Source organism: Haemaphysalis longicornis, unplaced genomic scaffold (assembly GCF_048455015.1).
Source record: "Haemaphysalis longicornis isolate Haplotype H1 unplaced genomic scaffold, Haemaphysalis longicornis Haplotype H1 scaffold_9, whole genome shotgun sequence".
Taxonomy (NCBI): Eukaryota; Metazoa; Arthropoda; class Arachnida; order Ixodida; family Ixodidae; genus Haemaphysalis; species Haemaphysalis longicornis.
In genome coordinates, this window is record NW_027526460.1 from 39,913,453 (window position 1) to 39,936,192 (window position 22,740).

At 50.0% G+C, this 22,740-nt stretch overlaps 1 protein-coding gene across 2 annotated transcripts in view; it reads left to right on the plus strand.

Moving 5' to 3' along the window:
• Positions 1-22,740, plus strand: part of LOC144152664 (uncharacterized) — a 163,950-nt gene that overhangs the window by 20,289 nt on the left and 120,921 nt on the right. Inside the window, exon 1 of one of the 2 annotated variants that reach the window (XM_077684036.1) lies at positions 20,494-21,021. The exons of the other annotated variant lie outside the window; for it this stretch is intronic. Within the exon in view, the coding sequence (XP_077540162.1) occupies positions 20,659-21,021 (363 nt within the window). The 5' untranslated portion in view covers positions 20,494-20,658. Of the gene's footprint in view, positions 1-20,493; positions 21,022-22,740 lie in introns of those variants that run through there. 2 annotated transcript variants of the gene reach the window in all.

Consider the following 22,740-nt stretch of genomic DNA (forward strand, 5'->3'; position numbering starts at 1 on the left):
AACACGCCGTGCGGTACGCGCCTGTGAGCGAATGGGCCCCGTCTCCCTCGCTGCTGCGAGCCGATCCGGCCAGCACGGCGATGCGCGCGCGCACAACGGGCGCGCACCCCGGAATTTGCCCTGACAGAAGAGCCCACTGGCTCTGCGCCGACGAAACGTGCGCACTTGCGCGTGGCGCCCCATCGCCCCTTTCACCTAACGGGAAGTACGTACCTGTACTGTAAATTGTGTAATTGGGACTGTAAAATATGTGACTAGAATGTTAGTATAAAATAAACGTCTTCCCTCCGTACCCTGGGCATATTCCTTTGTCGCCCCTTTCTCCACCTGCCCAACAGAGGCGGTGTTAAGTTGGAGCGACGGCGTTTCAGTATCGTGAGCGTGCTCAAATAGCTCGAACCCGCGGTGGTTCCTCGCAGTGTGCCTCCAGCACTTGCGCGTGGCGCCCCATCGCCCCTTTCACCTAACGGGAAGTACGTACCTGTACTGTAAATTGTGTAATTGGGACTGTAAAATATGTGGCTAGAATGTTAGTATAAAATAAACGTCTTCCCTCCGTACCCTTGGCATATTCCTTTGTCGCCCCTTTCTCCACCTGCCCAACAGAGGCGGTGTTAAGTTGGCGCGACGGCGTTTCAGTATCATGAGCGTGCTCAACTAGCTCGAACCCACGGTGGTTCCTCGCAGTGTGCATGAATGCCTGCCTTGTGCAATGCTAGGGTTATGCATATTGCGAGGTAGAGAGACCACAAGTGGCATTGTATTGTTCGCAGGTACCGTACTGTAGGTGCGAACTTTACATCTACTTAGATGCAAAGTGCCTAGAACAAAAAAAAATCGTGCGCGAAAGACGAGAAGGAAAGCAGGAGTGAGACAGCACGAGCGCTCGTCCTGTCCTACTCCTGCCTTCCTCGTCTTTCGCGCGGTATTTCTGTCTTTCGTGAACCAACTAGCCACAACCACGCCCTGTTGCATAGACCAGAACGTTTGAGTGTCATAAAAGGACGATAAAAGTGGAGGTTTGATTTTGCCAGAGTAAACTCTCGTTTATAATGCAGCGAATTTTATTATGATGTTCAAATCATGATGATGATGATGAAGCTCTTATATAAGCGGAAACTTCATCGTCATAATGATGATGATGAAGTTCCCGTTTATATGGGCGCGAATTTGCGTGAACACATTTTGCAAGCTGCGTTTACACTAAGAACGTATGGACAGATGTGTTATAGTGCCTTATGCTTCGTAAGAAACGGTTACAATTATTTAACGACGCTCTTTCAAAGCCCGTTCGTGTTCGTTTCTACACGACATACTTTGAGTACTTCAGTCTGAAGCTTGAAATGAACGTAAGTAGTCATCATCATCATTATCATTATTATCAGCCTGCTCAGGTCCACTGCAGGACGAAGGCCTCGGACGCTCGACAACCAGTGAGTGACTGGGAAGACTATGGAGGTCCAATACAAACTTTCAACGAGATCACGGTGCAGTACAAGCTAGAGAGAAAGAAATACCCAGCCCCGCACGCTAAGCTTCAGCGACCACAATCCACTGCCTTTAGAATTCTCAAAACGGGTACATTCCCCTCGATAAGCGTATTTAGCCACTTCACAGACGACACCGAACCGTACTCAGTACGTGACTCAACTCCGGGCTGTCCAGATTGCTTGCGCGAGAGCGGAAGAACAAAGACTTCTGCCCCTTGCGCAAGTGCGGCCTGCGTCCATAGGACGCAGTCACTAAGACTGCCAGCGGATTTTTTGGACCTCAATAAAGTTCTCTGTCTGTCTGTCTGTCTGTCTGTCTGTCTGTCTGTCTGTCTGTCTGTCTGTCTGTCTGTCTGTCTGTCTGTCTGTCTGTCTGTCTGTCTGTCTGTCTGTTTGTCTGTCTGTCTGTCTGTCTGTCTGTCTGTCTGTCTGTCTGTCTGTCTGTCTGTCTGTCTGTCTGTCTGTCTGTCTGTCTGTCTGTCTGTCTGTCCTATTGACCTCCAACCGCTCCTGACCTGCGCTACTCGAGTCCACAGCTTACCCCCGAAGTTCCGCATTTCTTCCCTTCGTCGTGTTATTGACCTTCCCCTTCTTTTATACCCACCTATCGGTATCAATTCTGTGTAACATAATGTAAGTAGTATATGGGGCTTTCAATCATAGTTGAATCAACGCATGCACGCATAAGTGTATACTTGGTTCGAATTAACACTAATTGTACACATTGGGAAAACCAGTTGTGTTAAATATTTGAGGAGCTTTTTTTCGAAATCTGTCAAATCCACCTGAACAGAATTTCTGAAACTAGCGAAAATTTGTGACCGGGGCCATATGAAACGTTGTCAAAGCTATTATATGATATGTTTTACGTGCCATCTATGGGAAGTTAGCTTCGACAGCATTGAATTAATGTCGGTTAACAAAATTATCGTTTGTTTCTGAAGTTCTGCTCACGTTTTGTTCTGTTCAGGATATGCCTCATTTTGAAAAAAAGCTCCTCATTTGTTCCTATCCGCTTGGGCGAAAAGCGAAAATGCCGGGGTGTTGAGACTTCGGCACACGTTAAAGATCCCCAGGTGGTCAAAATTAGTCCGGAGCATTCTACTAAGGCGCGCCTCATAGCCCGGGTGTAGCCCCGGGGCGTTAAACAGCAGAACAAATCAATCTATCCGCTTGTCTGCCATCAATCTTCATTCTACGTCAATCGCGGCATTTAACCACCAATTTTTGTGAATAGTCGTACATGCATACATCAATGCAAGCAACCAGGAATCTGATTGCAGTAACATAAGTACAAATGTAATGCGAAGTCCAACAGAAAGAATTCGGGTATTGGCACCGTTGACGGAGTCTGGCATTAGCTGAGCAAACGTGACAGCCAGATCGACGACATACCTGCGACTAATAATACAACACTGGGCTTTGGGATCGGCGGAATTTGTCTTATGCTTGCGCTACGCGGAAACCTTCAATTGGCAGTTGAACGTCACTTACAGTGTGCCCTATGTATTTACAATGGGGTACACGATAGACTATTGCTTCAACGGATTTAGGAAGGTCTTTGAAACGGCCATGTAACACAGGTATTAGTCGCTCAGTAATGGCGTCGTGCGCAAACAGTACAGGGCAGCTAATTTTGGCGCAGGCTTCACACCTGGGCGACTTCCGAACTTCATTGTTTCGCCTTTGAGCGCGTGATTAGATGAACAGAAATTTGAACTGGAGTGAAAACACAACTCCGAGGATCTCAACTTCGACAGATTGAAGTATGTCTTTGTTTTTATAGTCGCACCGAAATCTCTTCTTTGAGGTACACACCTACAATTTCTGGACAATTTGCATAGCATTCATCATACCCACCGTCGAAACATCACTGCTGATGTTGAACTAAAACGGAATTGAATTGTATTGAATACGTGACGCCTGGAGCACCGTGGGTTCGCTCATGCCGCCTGCAGGCTTCGTACCAACCTTCGATAGAGCCAGAGTCCTTCAATGCTTTGAGGGACTCTGATAGAGCGAAACTGCAAAACGAGTTTAAATAAGCAAACAAAACGGGGATTTAATTCTAAAAAAAGGATTGACAAAAAGGCTTCCACACATTTTTTGTTTACCCCGCATGTTACGATATCGCATCAAAAGGCTCATATATCTTTCTCCTTACCCTACCAGTGCACTCACGCATAAATGTGCCCTCGCAGAGTTTGCATAGGCGCAAACTTGAGGCGTGACAAATAAGGCGTCCTAACGCCCCGCGCCTGTGGCCAACACCTGCACTGTAAGATGAAAGTGACAGTACGGGGCCATCATTTGCAGTTGATCTTTTCAATGTCATTGGCCAACCTAAGGACGTCTGCAAGCAGAGGCCGCAATAGGGATTGTGTAGCAAATGGCTTGGAGGTGCACGATAAGGCGGCTGGGGTCAATCATGCGGCCTTTTGATCGAGTAGGTGAATATATGACCTAGACTACCGCTTGCGCCGAGATAACGAAAACCTCCTCGCGCTTTCATAACGTCGCAGTAGACATGGAGGGGGGAAAAAAAACGTTAACAGCGTGCCAAAGGCAGGCCTTTTCGGCACGCGCTGTGTACACCTTGGCGATAAGGCCCGCGATAAGCGTTCCTGCTTCGAGGCCCGGGTTGTAGTTTGCAGAAGAGCTCGCAGAGAATAGACGACATGGAGCAGGCGGGCTACCGGCTCAGCGGTGGATGTGCATGGGAATACGTAAGTATGGCCACCCGCAGGCGAGGCAGCCAAGCGCGCGTAGTTCCGAAGTTACACGTGTCGAAGTGTCAGCGCGTCGCACGAACACGTTGTGTGATACCGTTATTCGTCGTTGTGTTTAAATAACGAAACCTCCTTGTGTGATAGATTGTATCATTTATTCGCGGATTCCATCTTACAAGATCCTTACAAGAACTGTTTCTGGACAATATCGGTAGACCAATTTGCTGCGGCCATAAATTATGAAATACGACATTGGGGCGGGGGGAATTGCAATAATATAGAGGGGATGATTAAAGCACAGCAAACGCTTTTCGTGTGAACACGATGGTTATAAAATGTGACCTGGCTGTCACGGGTTAGGATGGTTTGAACCTCACTTGTTATACGCTTGTTTAGGTCTGATTGCATCAGCTGTAAGCAGTTTATGTCAGATGTTTTCAGCCTGTGCACACGCATTCTAAAAGACAATTAGCAGGGGGAGAAGTGGTCTAGAAATCCCATTTATTTGCTGGATGACGTAGCCCCAACAGATAAACTAAGCATCATTATGCGTCTATCGTATAAACAATGTAAAAACGTTTCAGCAGGATAAATCCTAAAAAAGACAAGGAAGTCAATTTTCCAACCTCCTATCTGTTGCCGCATTGTGTAGTTTAACTTCTTTAGTCCTTTATCTCATTATGCAGTACAAGTCTCAGGAGTAAGTTCGCTTCTTAAGCTTGTACGGCGAACAGGCATGAGTGCCCTTCGCGCTGTTTTAAGTAGACCGGAGTGACGTCACGTGTGTATGCAAAGCACTTTGCAGTGACGCCACGTTAGCATACAATCTAGTTAGATTATGTTTAGCTGTAGTCAAATTACAGTGTCTATTCCGCGGTTGTTTTCGACTTAGCGTTCAATCAGGATACATTTTTACAAGGTGTCCCCCTCGTTGATTGTTAAATGTTTTTTTGAGGCCTTCAGGGTGAAGGCGATAGCCAAAACGGTGCACACTAAGAAGCCCGGAGTGCTTAAATTATTCCGTCGTCATCTACTACGGTGCGCGCCATAAGAAACATGCTTCATCAGCGCATTGAACCGCACAGCCTGAGCTTATACGTACAGCTCTGCACGCCTTATGAAGCTTGAACTAAACGGGCTATTTGGGTGCGTCGATTGAGCATAGTTAACAGAAAAAAAATCAGGAACTCTCTAGCTAGTGGGAATTGTCGAATAAATGCTGAAGCCACTGTGCTATGCATACCATGCCCCTTAACGTCGGCTTCACTGCTACAACACGTGCTTAGCTGAAAAGACATTTTTTATGCGCCGTATGAACAGTCCGATACCATAGTGGAAGGCCCTGGGGCCTTTCAATAAGTACCACAGTAAGACCCCATGTATCGCTATAAAGCGCTATACAATTGAGCTCCTTAGGTAGCTTTCACCGTTATGCACAAATGCATTGCTGGGAACACAATGTTGGGGTCAACTTAAGGAGTCCGATATCAAGCTATAAAGGCGTTAAGGCCTTTTATTATTAGCGTTTTCGTACACGGAAAAGGTGTGACACATCCGGCCTTGCGTATGTACGGACGGGTGCCCTCGTAGGCGCCACATAGAAATGCTATATGCATCTAAGCGCAGCTGGAACGAAGTGCAGAAGATGACGTCACACGAACGAGCGTTGTACCAACTGTTGGTTTAGCGCTTGCAGGTGTCATGTTTTTAAAGACGGTAGTCTTTCTTGGGCTACTTAAACCCAGAAATTTTGGTCTGTCTGTATGTCTGTCTGTCTGTCCGTCTGTCTGTCTGTGACCCGATTCAGCCACCCGGCCAAAGCAAAACAATGCCTGCGCAATAGTCTTATATAGTCACAGCTAAATCTACCCGTCTATGTCCGGTGGAATGTTCATAATTGTCAACATTGTTGAAGAAGAACAAGACATTACGCAAATATGAGACAACAAATCAATACAGAAGTGATATTTGCAGTGTTCCTTTATAAAAAAAAATCAAACATGCATGAATTTGCGAAATTAAATACTTCATCAACTGCAGAAAAAGAATTCACTCCGCCGTCGCCTGCTGTCGCCCGCGCCACTATAGCTTCTGGGGCCATTTTAAGAAATCAACCGGCAACAGTTACGCAAGGTTCCACTAGGTAGGTTCCACGTCCTGCTTGCAACGCACGTGGAGTAGGGAAACGCGGTTCTATAAACGCTGAAGTAGGGCGCCTCGATTAACGCGCGTCTTCGCCGTACGGCAGCGTTCGCATCGAGACACCCGGTTTGGAGCAGTGGAACGCGGGAAGTTTAAAATGATGTAAGCAAACCTTTGGCGTATTTACCTTGGGAGGAGCGCGACGCAAGAGGAACAACATGAGAGGTGAGCGGGAAAGCGAAGGGAGGCATTTACTTCGCAAAAGCCGATAAAGACTATCGTCTTTTGACGGCATTTGCAACGAAAGGAGCAGATACGCGGCCAATTTTCTTCTTACCTTAACCCAGCTGCGCTGTTTTATTTTTCGTGTTTATCACGGCGCTTCTTCTACTGTTGTTTTCTCTACTTTCTGAGAACACAGGTGGCTGTATAGAGAAAGGAAGGCGCAATAAATAATAACTTGCTAAAAATTAACGCATATTCGTTGTTTACAATGGAGTAGTTAACTAGCGTATGACGTGATTACTAGATAAGTTGTTACGTATTTTTAACACTTCTCTCAGCAGCTTTTTTTCTTATGACCTGGTTCGCGCACACCTGTTTTAATTGGCTTGTCTTTGTGCTTTTAGATATTAGTGTGTGGGTATGGCGAAGTGAAGGCCATTTCGCCATGTTCGGTTGCAGCGTCCCGTATACGTAGGTTCACCTTGTTAATAATAGTGTAATAAATTAGTCTACTTCGGTCGTTAGTACTTTATCACCTTCCATTTATCTTCACCCCACATTCCCGTTATCGTTTAAGAGTTTTTTACAATGCTTTAATTAGTTCCAACCTGACGCATCTTCTATATTAACGCTGCGTTTGTGATTGTAATTACAGCAGGATAGCGTGAAAAAAGTTGTTATACACCTTCGCGTCCTACTAGAAACTATCATACAGCTAACGGTAACGATCGACGTGCTATTAACATTACCCTTTCCCTCAGCGCTGCACCAAGGGCGCGGCAAAAGACCCGGCAAGCTCTAGCACTAAACTACCCGGAGTAGTGTATGTTGCATATTGACTGTCGCCATGGCCTCCGCCATCGCATGCCGTCTGCGCGCCGTAGTGTAGCAGTAGCAACGGCGTGCCGCCCGCAGCCGCTAGCGGAGGTCATGCTGTCACATATACCAACTGTCAACCAACCAACTGTCAACTGTCAAACCAACCAACTGTCAAAAATTTGGACATGGCAAGCTAGAGTCATTTGACGACGCCTCATTTGCACGTTACTCCGTATCAACGCGTTACCGCGACGTGCACATTGCGATGTAATCGTACGAGGTGTGTTGTTTAGACAAGCGTATACCACGTGGATTCGCGCGAACCGCTCAGTCGATCGGAAAGAAGACAATGAAGGCTTGCCCCCTCACGCAAGGGGCTGGCTCGAGAGGTGGGCGTCTCGACGATAAGGCTTCGGCGACAGTGCAGCCCAACTCAGGCATGCCGCGGTGCTCGGGGGCTTCAGCGCTGGTCACGACGACTGCTACGCATTAACAATAATACCGAGTGACGCCTAAGTACCGCGCGTTCGCTATCAATACCTGGTTGAGCGGGGAGATAGGAAAGGCATTTTGCGAAAGACCTTCTCGGAGAGCTAGAAGGCCTGCTTGAGAGCGGCGTGGATGGCACGAATCCAAAAAAACAGCAGATGTGTCTGATCATCAGCAGGAGCCCACTGTTTGTCTGTTTACTGCAGGATAAAGGCTCTCTCTCTCTCTCTCTCTCTCTCTCTCTCTCTCTCTCTCTCTCTCTCTCTCTCTCTCTCTCTCTCTCTCTCTCTCTCACACACACATTTCCAGCTGCTATATTCTTGCGCTGTAGGAATCCATTTGCCACGAAATTTCCTTATCTCGTACGCCCTTATCGGTTTACGCCATTCCGTTACCGTGGTGGCCCAGCGGTTGTCGATTCGCATTACACGTACGCGGAACTCCATTCTTTTCTCTTAATTTCAGCCTGGGCGCCTGCCACTCCAGTTTGCGTCCTAATCTAAAACGCTGTCTATCTCTAAGCGTTACCCCTGGCATTCTCCTATCCATGGTTCGTTGGACCTCTTTCAGGGTTCGTAGTAGGTCGCCAAGATTCCAAGACACAAGTCACCACCGCGAGGGATTACGCATTCGTAGTATGCAACTCTCTTTAGGAACACGGGTATGCTACGGTTAATTACTCCGCAGTGTTTGACGGGTGCTCTCCAGCCCAGAGTAATTCTATCCTTGATTTCATCTCGTGGGTTGTATCGGTACTCAAGACCTCAGCAAGGACCCCTTCGAAAAAGTACTCAACGTGTATATTTGACATATACGTTGAGTACTACGTGTACCTGTGGGTACCGCTGTAGGTACCGCTGCGGGTACCTGTTGATATCGCTGGACTTCAAAGCAAAACGTTAGGCTTAAGGTGGCACATACCAGACAGTTGCCGCTGTTCGTATAACAAAGGAATACGTACCCACAGAGACGAACGAAACAGGTATGTTGCACGGCGGTTTACAAGCTTGGCGCGTGCTTGGCCATGCCGCAAGCAATAAATGAATGAAGAAATCGACAAAATATTTTGTGCACAAGTACTAGGAGGGTTGGCCGCAAGAAATCTGTGCCGTACTCTCTTGAGTGCGTTTTGTGCAGTCTACCAAAGTGTTGTATGCTCACCAGAGCAGAGCATAGCTGTGCGGTATTGGACAACGTTTTAAAAATATTAGTGTTGGTTGCTTTCGCACTATAAGGCGTGGTTGGCGCAGCTAAAACACGTTCATCATAAAAAAAAAGTTGGCCTGTTTGGCCATTAAAAAAAGTTGGCCATTAAAAAAAAGTTGCCGAGCAGGAGGCAACGCATTTTTTTTCCTATATGATCTTGAAGATTTTGTATGGAGGGTACAATGCTTTCAGCAGCATTCAATCAAGGATACGCATACATGTACAGAAACACAATAAACCAATTAATGCCCTTTTGCCCGAATTTATTGTATTGTCTTACGCCTTAACACATCGCTCGCAGGAAATGCGGAAACACGTGCATCTTCATAGATTTCGAAATACAATTATGCAACCCACATTTTCGCTGTTAAGGAACGAATGCCACAACGTGCTCTGCAAGAAAGCGGCAGGATTAATCACTTTGCGACCGCAGTGTGTATATAGTACACAACGTGACCCCGCAATATCCCGCTGCGCATGCGCCTGAGTGACATGCGCGTCCGCAGGCACGCGGCGATGACAAATGGGGCGGAAAGGAATCCCGAAAGCGCTCTCGCGGCCGATCGGAAGGTGCATTAACGTTCATGTCCGGTCGGGGAATGCGAGTCGCGCGGAGCCGCGGGGCAAGTCAATTACTAGCAGGGCAGACCCCGTTTTCTTGTTTTCGAGTGATTGGGTCGCGCGCACGCGCTGCGGCCGATGTCCCTGGGATCGCAGGTCCCAGGCTTGCAACAGTCGGCGATCGCCGTGGGGGCTGTCGCGCGCCAGTGGGCGAGCCAAGGCCGCTGGCAGCTGCAGTGTGTCGCGGATCGCCCCGGGCGACCTTGCACCGCATTGGCAACGACGTGGCCCTTCTCCCCCGTGGTCGTTCGCACGTTTGTGTACGGACATGTCCGGCATGGCCGAGGCGGGCCCGTTGCGAACATTATAGAGAGCCGGGAACGGTGAGGCCGAGCCCACGTCACAGCTTCCTTTTTATCACCGCCAAGACGTAGGACTACTACGTTTAGCTGTGGCTGAATACGTCAGCCTCGTGCGTTTTTTGGTTCAAGGATAGGTGAGTTTGGTAGAAATTGTATGTGGACGCGCGTGAGGTAGATGATAAAATGCAAGCCTCTGTCGACGCTCTGAGGGAGGGTGTACTTAGGGAAATGATTACTAAAAACGCTTAAAGTGACAACCTTGACACATTCTTCAGTTACAGCTATAAATTACACTAAATTGGATTGATTGATTGATTGATTGATTGATTGATTGATTGATTGATTGATTGATTGATTGATGATTGATTGATTGAGTGAGTGAGTGAGTGAGTGAGTGAGTGAGTGAGTGAGTGAGTGAGTGAGTGAGTGAGTGAGTGAGTGAGTGAGTGAGTGAGTGAGTGAGTGAGTGAGTGAGTGAGTGAGTGAGTGAGTGAGTGAGTGAGTGAGTGAGTGAGTGAGTGAGTGAGTGATTTTTACGTCATGATCATAAGCCGCGCTTTTCAGTGCAGTCATGTTTGAAATAAGGCTGCCGTAATTCCCGTAGTCTGTAAGAAAACTCGGCGGTATGCGCCACGGCTTCCCGTGCACTTCGAAGACGTGTACGGGAAGCGTGCATTTCGAAGTCGTACACTTCGCTTCGTCTTCGACGAATATGAAGGTCTCATATCAGCCATATGTTTCCGGCGTGGGGACCGGAAGGCAGCTTTACATCGTTGCGCCTTCACACAAGGTGGTGTCGGACCCAGTTTAAACGTTTTGCACTGCAAGAACTCCGTTTACACTTCAGTTCGAAAGCACTCCGACCCCCGACCTCTTAGGAACACGCGGATCTAAGGTGAAGCCTTGGTAACAGCGCCATCGCTACTATGGAGCCAGCTGAACTGCTGGCAGCACATATAAAGGGAGCGGGGGTACGTGGGTGTGTGCCTGCCTGACGTTAGGCTTAATATTCCGCATTGAGGTCCAAGTTCTAACGCCGTTCAACTACCCGCAGCTTGACGTACAGTGAGTTTGATATTTCTTTGGCAGGTATTTAAGCTTAACGTTATGGCGCCAGACTCTAATCCTAAACGTGAGCCTAACAAGGGCAGTTGGGCGAGATTTTAAATCATAGTAACAGAGAAGAATACCCAAAGGGGAAAAGATGAAGCGTAGAGCTCCTCTGTAACTCAAATCAAGGTTGCCGACAGTGGCACATATCCGCATAATTGTATACTGGGCAACGCTCTCTATATAGAACGCCCAATCACTCACTCACTCCCTCACTCACTCGCTCACTCACTCACTCACTCACTCACTCACTCACTCACTCACTCACTCACTCACTCACTCACTCACTCACTCACTCACTCACTCACTCAATCAATCAATCAATCAATCAATCAATTAGAGCGCAAGCACTATGCGAGGCGCGACAATGGAATATATCTGCCTGTATTCTGAGTCCTGTATGCGTACTCTGAACCCTAGAAAAGTGACACCGGCCCACAGAGTAGACCATGCCTGCGCTGCTGCATCAGACAACGCTTGGTAAGCAGGAATGCATGCGCTTTCGCACGATATCCCCTGTTTGACGCTACGAAACTGTCTGTCAATTTTCTCTTTTGCGCAGAGTCGCTTAATCAGTCGTTAACTGTACGTTCCGTACTCCAAATGGCTCACTGTTCCGTGTGACTCATTGCACATCGCAAAAAAAAAAAATGAGTCTGCATTGCCCGTCATACTCCTAGGGTACATACAGAGCCTCCGGGCGGGAAGTTACTGGTAAAGGGCGAAGTGGGTGAAGGCTATATTTGTTCGGCAGCGTTGGGTTTTTTAATCACGTCCTTCGGGACGACACGACCCAAAAATACCGCCGTAGACGTGACTTAGTGCAAACAGACAAGTCAGCGAAAATGCCTCGAGCACCTGCTGCGTAGGGCTGTGCGGGTGCCTTTGGGCTGTGACAAATCTGCCAAGTGCTGGCTTTTCCTTTCTCTTCCTTTCTGTCTTTTTAGTGGCGAAGCTTCTTAGGGGCTGGGGCTGTTGGCGTCTCCTGTCGTCATCGTAATCGTCGTCTCATAGGGTCACGGTACTAAAACACCGGGACACTCGTTTACGCCTCGCGCTAGAGAGCTTCGTGCTTCCAAGACACGAGACGTTTACAGCAAAGCCGTATACCTGTTCCCCCCAGCGGTTTCGGCTCCGTTGGCAGAAACGCCAAAGCGCCAAGAGTACGCTTACACACTGCATGCTTCGCCTCTCCCCAGGTTTCACGTTAGTGGAGATGGCCCGGAGAATTTTTTTGCTGACCACTTCACTTGTTTAGCATTATTTTCCAGCGGTGCAGGCTGTGATTGATGGTACATGATTAATTTCGCTGCCTGTGCGGAAAATGCATAGTACCTGGCGGTGCAGTCGTTGTTGGTTCACAGTGATTGCTTCGTGTGGTTGTTGGTTGTCATACCGGTTTCGGATTGACCACCCTCCGGGTGCCTACAGGGGTCATTATTATAGCAAGGCGAATTTCAAAGCGCCGGCCACGCCCGCTATTTACCATTTCAGTTACGCCGTGAACACGTGGTTGCGTGCTGGCCTATTCTCTACGCATTAATGATTGCCTTTATTGAGCCTGCCGTGCTTGCGTGCAGAGTGTCGTTTTGAATTGTGGCCTCGTAGCCTTACGTTTGACTTTGAATCGCTTTTGTGTGTCGTATACTCTTCTCAGAACGGTGAAAATCAAGTGTTGGCCTCGCTCGCGGATACCAAGAGAGTATATGAATGAGTTAACAAAAAAAGAGCAAAAATTGGCTGGTGATTACAATGCTCCCTAATGCGATATTTGGGCGCAGCAGCAGTGCGCTGAGGCAGCACTCACTCGTGGGTTCTCTCGATGGCAGCGATGATGAGCCTGTACGTCGGCGGCGCGAAGTTCATCTCAGGAAGGGAGCGCGAACTGCGTCTTAAGCGAACGCACATCATAGTCACGCGCACGCCCCCTCACGTTTTCGCCCCAGCGTAGCGCCGTCAAGCGCCTCGTGCCGGCACAGCATACTTCCCCCTCCCCTGCCCCACCGCATACTTTCGGAGAGCGCTGGCTTGCGCCGCCACGGCGAACCGCCCTCCCCTCCCAATTCCGCGACACTCTCCTCCTTTGCTTTCTTACATCGTTCGCTTTTTCTTTCACTCGTCGGTCTTACCATCGCTCACTCGGTTACGCCGACAACCGGCTCAGCCCAGAGACGGCCGCTAAAGGGCTGCGCCCCCCCCCCCCCCCCCAAAAAAAAAAAATTCAGTGTCATTCCACTCTGCGAAGGTGTGTGACCAGCGGAGCTGTTTGTGGGTTCTTGGTTGGCCAGAAACCGCCGCTCAAACCGCGCCGTCACGCCGGGGAAGCGTTAAGCAGGGTCGTAGCCACGCCGACGTCTTGCGTTTTCCGCCTCGCGATATTCGGGGTCCCGACGGCCATCGCGCTTATGCTTGGCCCGAAAGTCGTCGGCGGTCTCCTTCCGCCGCGTTTTTGGCCAAGGCCGACTTTGTTCTTACCAAAGCCAACTTTTAACGAACAAGCTTACACCGAGCTTCCTAAAGTCGGCTTCACTTCTAAACTTTTAACGACCAAGCTTACACCGAGCTTCCTAAAGTCGGCTTCACGCCGCCTAATCAAAATATGAGAACAGGTGGGCGAAGGGAAGTGGTGTGCCCAAGTGGGGGGGGGGGGGGGGGGGGGGGGAGGGGAGCGGAATTTCTCTGTCTAAGCACGCAAAGAAGGGGGAGAAATGAGCGGGTGAGTTTGCTATAATAGCCCCGTTGTAACAATAGAAAGTAGAAGGCATCTTCAGATTTTCGCATGTAATTTTTTGGAAAAAAAACAGTGCTTAAGGAAATACGCCGCACTTCAGTCAAAGAAACTCGTTTGAGCTCATGGAAGTATTATTGCTATAGACGCGTATACGTGATTCAATTCACGCCGCTCCTTGCGCCTTGCGAAGGCCGCGGGACTGCGTGCGCTATTCGCCCACGCTTCCTCCCCGAACCCCTCAGGTTTCACCTATTCCACATATTACCATTTTCTTTGCCTCATTTTTCACCAGCGTACGCTACTTAGGACACCCACTGCGCCATCAATTTCAGCACTATTCAACGCCGAATAGCAACACACGCGGACGCATCTCTCGCAATCCCGGGCATTCCTAGGGGCCAAATGTGTGTCGCTGCCTCTGCCATTCGTCGCCGTGGGCCGGCATCGCAATGCGCGGGCGGCCGTGCTCGCTACACGTGCCTAGAAAACAAGTCCGCTTAAGTTCGCCGCGTCCGTAGGTCGCTCCGCAATTTGTGCCCCGAGTGTCTAAGGCGGCCGACGCGTGAGTAGTGTCACTGGCGGAGGGCGGTCGTGGTGGCGAAGGGAACGCGGCCCGTGCGCTAATCGCAACGCTGTCGCGGAAGCGTCGGAATCAGATGTTCGAGATGATCTCTTCGTGCGTGGCAACTGCCCCGCGGTCGGTCACGATAGGCAGACAATGTGGAAGCCGCGCCGGCCCTTTTAAGATACGAGAAGGGGGAAACGGAACCGTTTGTTTAGGCAGTGATGGACCCGTACTCCACTTTTCCCATCCGACGGCTTTGTCTGTCCCACTCCTACAGCCCGTTCGGCGCGGTATTCACTTTTCGATTAGTCTCAGACACTGAACCGTTCCGGAGTTCCTACACTGGTGTGTCAAGCTACAAAACATAGAAGACCAGGCTGCCTGTTTCTCTCGTTTTCTTCGGGAAGGGGTGGCGTTGATTTGGTATAAAAACGGGACGAGAGGAGCGTGGTTATAATGGCGTACTAACGAAGTGAAATTATTATAGTTCATACCACAAGCTAGCTGCAGCACTGTGGAGGCTACATTGTTATCAATAGTGCGCCCACTGAGGGCGCCTAATCCGCCGTGAAGGGGGTCCTGAAAGGACACTCCCTTCTCCCCTCTCGGCAAGTGGCACCGCACGGCCCCGGCGCCTTTTGTCGCTTCCTTCGCGGTGAGTTAGGCGCCCTGAGGGGGACGACAATGTAGCCTCCACAGTGCTGCAGCTAGCTTGTGATATAAACTATAGATGTACTCCTGAAAATCTTGGCTTTATGTGGTCCGGTAACAAACGGTGGTCGACGGAAGAAGATACGTTGTGGCAGGGAATTGCCGCTACCGCAAGATGCTTGGTCCCGGTGTAGCGCAAAGCTGGACGGACCAGCAGTGTACGGTGGATGCCGACTTCAGCTGAGCTCTATGTGCAGGGAACAGCTGGGCGAACCAAAAGAAACTACTACCAACACAGGACCAAAGTAAACTGCTGCTAAGCGATATAAGTAGCTGCGGCTTAAATGTATCCCTCATACATCCCCGCATGCGCATGATGCTTCGTTTGCACCGTGAAACTTTAACGAACATAGTTTGTATTTGTCACACCTCTACAGCATATCCGGCAGTCGTGCAATAAGGCACATGGTGCCCTTCAAGTTTATCATGAATGTAAATTGATTGATTGTAGGGTTTAACTCGCCGACACAACGGATGCGATGAGGCGCGCTGTAGTGGTGGGCTCCGGATTAATTTTGACCACCTGGGGATCTTCAGCATGCGCTGAGATCTCGTACACACGGGCGTTTCTGCTTTTAGCCTCCATCAAAAAAGCGGCTGCCGCGGCCGGGAATCGAACCCGCGTCCTCATGCTCAGCAACACAATGCCGCCACTGAGCCACCGCGGCAGGTAGCATGAATGTAAAGCTTAGGTCACTGCAGGCGTGAAAGTGTAACGCAGGGAGACCGGTGTTTATGGGCAAGTTCTAGCGGTTTACAACCGAAGCATATTTCGAAATATTTGACACGCTTCGGTTTGACAGGCAGAACAGCAGATATCTCAGCAGAAACTCTCTCGTCGTGTTCCGTGAGATAAAGACTCACGTCATGTGTGGCATTGTGCTGCGGTCGTTGTAAGGCATCAAAGGAACTGCCTAACGTTGAAGTGCAGACGTTCGCATTCGCATGAGCTACACTGGTCGAGGTTGAGCAGTTTCGCGTGGCTCCTGGAGAGCCGTGCTGCGCATGCGCGGGGAGCAGTGACGTCACACGGCGCACAGAACGTTGATCGCTGCCCGGCGTCTCTCAAACACCCTACGCACCCAGCGTCTTCGCCGGCTTCCGTTCCGCACGTGGCGGCCCGGTCCACTTGACGATCATGCGAGGGGTGGCCGGGTGGGCAACCGATGGCTCGTGCGTCGCAGCAACACCGGCGTGCGCCTGTGGAACCAGCTTAGCTCTGGGGTGGTTGGTGACGCTGCGCCGGGGCCGCTTGATAAATATACATGTGTCACATAATGCGTATACCGTGTGTGTGTCATTGAAGCAGCAGTAAGCATGATAATCAAGCTAATCCTAGACAACCAAGAAAGCTAAGAATAACCAGCTGAACCTTAGCTCACGCTACGTGTATCCTGGCATTGCCGAGCTAAGTCACTGCTAATTTTTTTAGCATATCTGGCGGAATCCAATGAAGAAATGAACGTTAAATCTCTTCTATCCCTGCCGGCTGGACTCCATGCTTCCCCATACTTCCTCCCAGAGTCGCGAATCGACCGGTGAGCATGCGTCGGAAATCTAAACAACAAATTATTAAACATCAAATCAACCAATAAATTGATTAACAAATCAATAGATTGGGGAGAAACAAGATATAAAATATAGGAAACTGAAGAAAGGAGTTACGAGTCACCAGCTATAGTTTTTCCGTACTCGAATGTGACGCGGTAACTAATTTTAGTGATTGGTTGATGCCGACAAAAGTGACCGCCTGTTAAAATAGTTAATTGTGCTTGAAGTTCCAACTTATCGTGGTTAGAATTAGAAGTAACGATCTTTTGTGGTGTTAATACGATTATTAAGTCGCTACAATGCAAAAAACCTCTGGGAAATCAACAGCAGCCAGATGAGAACGATATATGAACGCCGAGAACGCTGCACCGTTTCTGGCTGGCTCTCGTAACAGCGAAGAAGCAGAATTTTAGATCGACACAATTCAGAATAAATCGCTCGTCCGTTTTCTTACATGTGCACTGAGGGTTCAGAGGAGCTGCATTCGTCCAATTCTAGTCGTAGTAATCAGTTTGATCTCTCAAAGTCCTCTGTATAGCTACGTCGCTAGGCCCATGGCTCCGCTAAGCGCATATGGCTTTTTGGTACTATACACGGTTATAAATCTAGATTGCTGTAGGTTTTATTGCCGATTCGCAACGTCCGTTTTGTGCTCGACGACGATCGATTCAACGTACTAACTGCACATTTCTGAATGCTCCATAACGCACGTCACAGAGCCGTGCAGTGTCATTTTATGGCGGAGGAAGCGTGTGTTTTGAAATCTACCCGTTCGAACACTAATTCTTCAGTGATAGCAGCAAATTTTTGCGCCGAACGAAACTGCAGTGACATCAGCTGCCCAATCTTTCGAGTAAAGCAAAGTTGCAGGTTGTCTTTATGGTCCGTCCAAACACCGCGTTTGTGCCACTTCGTTTGTTCATACCGCGATGTATGTGCTTATTCGTGCAAAAAAAAAAAAAAAAGAAAAAAGGAACGGACGGAGGTGAGCGAGGCTAAGCGAGACAATCTTCTACCACGTGCAAAGAGGATGAAAACAGGCACTTCGCTACCACACCTGGCGTTGTTCCCCCCGTCTGAGCCACACCCGCTCCACGGCCATTATGTGCGCTAATAGCCGTTTTGCACTCCTTTAGCGGGGCTGCCAGGCGACGTGTCTTTTTCATTAAGCACAGCCTTGCCTCAAAAGCCCGCTATCCCTGTTACACTTTGTGGACCGACACGCGGCGCTGCGATGGCGTTGATAATGGGTTGTTCAATTATCAAGTTCCTTGCCTTTCTGTTGTTTAATTGTCTTCAGTCTCCTGCCGTGCATGCGTTCAAGAGGTCATTTCAGGCACCGTTAATTTCGTTTCCGCTCGTTTTAAGTTATTCTCTGCGCATCAATTATTAACGGTTTGAGCATGCATGCCTCCTCGCGCGAGCGCCGTTTATACCTGCGCTATACGGCCGTTTGAAAGGCCCTCCGAAGGCTTTCCAATTGTTGATTGATTAATTGTAGGTTTTAACGCGCCGACGCAACGCAGGCGATGAGGCGCGCCGTAGTGGAGGGCTCCGAAATTAATTTTAACCACTTGTGGATCTTTAACGTGCACCTAAATCTCGTACACACGGGTGTTTTCTCTTTTCGCCACCATCGGAAAATCGGCCGCCGCAGCCGGAAACCGAACCCGCGTCCTTGGGCTCAGTAGAACAACGCCTTAGCCACCGAGCCACCGTGGCGAGTCAAACCAATTGTCTATCGAGTGGCGCACTGACTTTCTATTAGACGCACTTGTAGTTAAGCGTTAAACTGTCAATTGAAAGTGGCCCAAGTCATTATAGGGCTTGGGCAAAACTCGATTAAAAGACAAACAGGGATCGAACCCAAACCATCCATTGCCGACGGGAAAGTGCGTGGGTGTTTGCGACAGGTTTTCAGGAAGGCGTATATATGTGCGCGAGAGCGAACCAGGAAAAAGGCGCGAAGCCATTCCGCCTTTCTCTGCCTTCTCGCTTTTCCATCATTTCTTGTCGGCTCAGACGCGCGTATAGCAGAAGTCTCCGCGCACTGAAAATGTGGGAGCGAACACCGTTGCGAGAAATGTCGCAAACGACCTTTCGGGTACTTCATTTTTTTTTTTTTCGTTTCTCATTTCGTTTTGATTTTTGTTTGTTTGCGGCCGCTCTTCATTGCTGTGTCGTCGTTTTCGTGAAATTCGCAAGGCGAGGGTCTTCTTCGCATGTTCCGCGTCTCCGTCCCGGCTTATTTTTCCTTGTTTGGTTTGGGGCGCCTCGAAGCGCGGCGGCAAAGATTTGCAGCGCTGTCTTGCGCTGATTGCCATTCGCCGCGCACTCTTTGCCGGGACGGGGCTTTCTCTCCCGTCGCGAGAGCTTTTTAACACCGCGTGGCCGGGAATTATCGGCCGTCAGTTCACGCGTCGCGAAGTATAATGATCCCGCTATGCATATCCACACGCAGATGTGCACACGCGTTACCGGAGGATCGATTTATCACGCGCTTATAACGGCACCGCTGTGCCTTCTCCCTTCCGGTTTTAGGAGGAAGACTGCGGCTTAGGTTTCGACGCTTACTTCCGGATCCGGCCCTTCTGATTTTTTTATTTTGTATCCGCGTAATCTTTACTATTCAGTACGTTGATTTTCTTGTAAGATAGCGTAAGTTGGTTTGGTGTGAAACGGATTGTGCTATTGATTTGAAACCGTATTCAGATGTATAAGGCCACGAAAAACGAGGGAATGTTTCCAGGAATAGCGAACATAGGTTTTCACGTTGTTTGCTAGTCAATGGCAATTGATCTTTCTCTCCGCTGGTATTAAAAGCCCAGGAATGCCGGTTTGGCACTAGCGCACAGAAGTTATCCTTAGGTGTGACCTTTTTCGTCAATCCCGCGGGAAAATCCTTCTGGGTGTCGGAAAACGATCCGGTGGGGTTACTTCTCATGCGGTCTCACGTGATTGGCTGCGAGCGCGGAAATGTCCCGAAAAACGGTCCGGGCAGCCAATCACGTGAGGCCGCATGAGAAATAAACCCCAACGGATCATTTTCCGGCACACAGTAGTTTCTTACACAATTTCGGCGAGCCTGTTAGACCTAAACAACGCGTGTACTGTCTCCGACCAACGTGAGTGTAGGACACAAAATAAACAAAAATTTAACTTCGACGTCCATCTGTTTTTGTGTTCTTCTTCCGCCTTGCAAATAAGGAAGTGAAAGGTGGTGTACCCTTAGATACATGCCGTCGAATCATTTCGCTTAAAGAGAATTGCGCATCGCTATCGACAACGCCGTCACCTCCGCCCCACCATTGTGGGTAATGAAATTCGCTCTTTAACCGGGTCCTCTAGAAACCCAAGCGAGATCGCGCAGGCTTAGCGGTTTCGGCACACAGGCAACGTCCGACAGCAGCCGTTCGGACCGGGCCGTGTGCGCTGCCGCCGGGGCTGATTGTCGCATTCGCTTCCGACAGATAAGCACGTCCGATCAGGTAACGGTCTGGCGGTAATCGGCGGCGGCGTCCGCGAGCGATGTTGGAAAGGGCCGATCGGAGGAACGGTGGCGCGGGGCCACCACGCGAGCGGAGCTCGATTACGTGACCCGTTTTCTCGGCCCGCTGCCGCCGCCGCGAAGAACGAGACGGCGGCGACGTTTCGTTGTTTATGCCACCCCCGAGGGGGGAAAGTGCGCCGCGAGTCGAAGCGGCCGGACCACGCAGGTTTCCTGCCGCCGCAGCAGCCGACCTTGTTGCTTGCTGCCGCACCTGCGAGCGCTAGCGGCGCCGGCGTCGTCGTCGTCGTCAGCAGCCAAGGCGGCCGGCCGACGGCCAACAAGCTTCCTAGACCAGAAGCGTCGCCGTTCACTCTCCGAGCGCGCGTGAGACCGCGCGCGGGCGCGCGCGTCTGTACAGCGTGTGTGTGCGCGGCGTCTACTCCGAGGTGTCCCGCGACGGTGTGTGTGGTTTCGCGCATGGTTTTGTTCGGCGTCGACGGTGGCTCGCCGCCACCCCTGGTCGAGAGTGACAACACGGCTACTGGCAGCGCGTCGCCCGTGCTTTTGGATGACCCGTGCGCGGCCGGCATGATTGGCACGCGCGGCGACAAGTGCGTGCGCATCAAGCCGCACCCGTCGCACTCCATCATCGACAGCGTGCACGAGTGGGAGCGTGACGGACTCTTCCCGGTGCCCGCCGCATCCGACGACGCTGAAAGGGATAGTAGCGACCGGAGGAAAAGCGCCGAGTCTCCGCCGCTGTTGCAGAGGAAGACGGCAGCCGTGCCCAGGGCCGTCGTCAGGAGCGCCTCGGCCGCGCATGCCTCGTCCAGGGCGCAGGTAAACACGCACTGGGACCAGCGTCGGAACCGCGGTCAAGTTTCAAGTCTGTCGTGACGTGGGGCCAGCAAGCGTGGCGCTAACGGTGCGGTGTGTGAAGGTGATGTTGCGAGGCTGTTTGCGTACAATGCGAACCGATGGCACGCGTGGCCTTCGCTGTACGCAGCAGCAGTAACGGAGGCTCGACCCACGCAACCAGTTGGATGTTCAGCCTCCTTTTACTTTTGCGCTGAGGCAGATTCAGCCAGCCAGATTCAGAGGATCGGCCTTGTGCACGGAGAGCTGTTGGGGCCAATGAGAATGCTTCAATCACCGATTTGTTGTCATTTCAACATAGGGAAGCTTCGATGCGAGTATATGGGTGCTAATATCTGTCGTCCATACACCGTGTTATTTTCAGATCAAACTTAAGGCGGTAGGGAACGAGCGTGGGTCTGGCCCCTTCTCTTTTATACCCGAATGCGAATTTGCTTAATTTAATCACGCACTCACTCACTCCTTTCGCCTCTCTCGCATGAGGGCAGCGCCCATGAGTCGAAAAGGCGTTGCTCTAAGACGTTGCTCCCGCTGGCTGGGCGTGCAAATGTCCCGGTGCGCGCTTGCGTACCAGTTTTCAACTACAATGCGGATGATGCTTGTGCGCAAGTTCAAAAGCACATGGCGCGGAATTTCGAGTTGTGTCCGTTTAGAAAATGACCATTTCGCGTCTTTTTCAGTCGTGACGTAGTTGTATCCTCTGACCAGGGAACGGGCTGCGTCAAATCCTGGTCGTCTGCTCTGTATAAACCAATCAGGGCTCGCCCGAAATGGACACTTTGAGGCGGACACAAAATAAACAAAACTGAGGATTCCTCCTCTGATTTACCTAGTTGGATCCACAGTTACCGCGAGTTGGCGCGTTCAGCCGATCTGTGCGCGCTGCTGTTGCTGGCGGTTCCTTCCTTCGTCCTTCTGATCGCCTTCGTCGATTTTGAGAGACGGGCTCGCTTTCCTGTGGTTGCGCGTCTTCCACGCTCCCTCTCTCCTTCACGGTGGCATATCCTCCATTTTGGCACTGCCTTCCTCTGCTATGCTGGAAGCGCGCATCTTGCTGGCCTGTGGACATCCTTCTCTGAGTTGATTCGACTTAAGCGGCGCGTTTCGTTGGGCACGGGTGGTCTGTGAAGACGGCGTCAGTCGTGCAGTGCCATGTTCTAAATTCGTGCTATTCCACTGTCATGCATCGGGCTCATCTTATACATGTTTCTAGTTGATACATTTTCACTCATAGTGCGTTTATAAATTTCCAGTTCATATATTTCTAGTCCTTACATTCGTCTTACATTCCACCACATTTCTAGCCGAGCACTGCTACAAAAACGGGGAATGAGAACGGACCATTCTTCTCACACTCTATCTGTTACTAACATCAGTGTTCGCGCGGGCTACGTCAGGTACACGAGTGGCTAAATAGCTTTGTCTCATTTTGCGGTACCTTGGTCGCTTATTCGTCCTTAACTTGTCGTACACTACTAAGGAATTCGGTGCAAGTATATACGACGCTGTAGCTTAGTGAATTCGAACGGGAAAAATCCCAAAACAGGAAAGAACTTTTGAGTTGTGAGTGCATAGTCGTCTTTGCCTGTTTTCATATTTGTATATCACTATTCTTCATAATGGTACATTTGTGTATTGAACAACAGCAAAATACACACACACTCATACACACACACGCGAGCG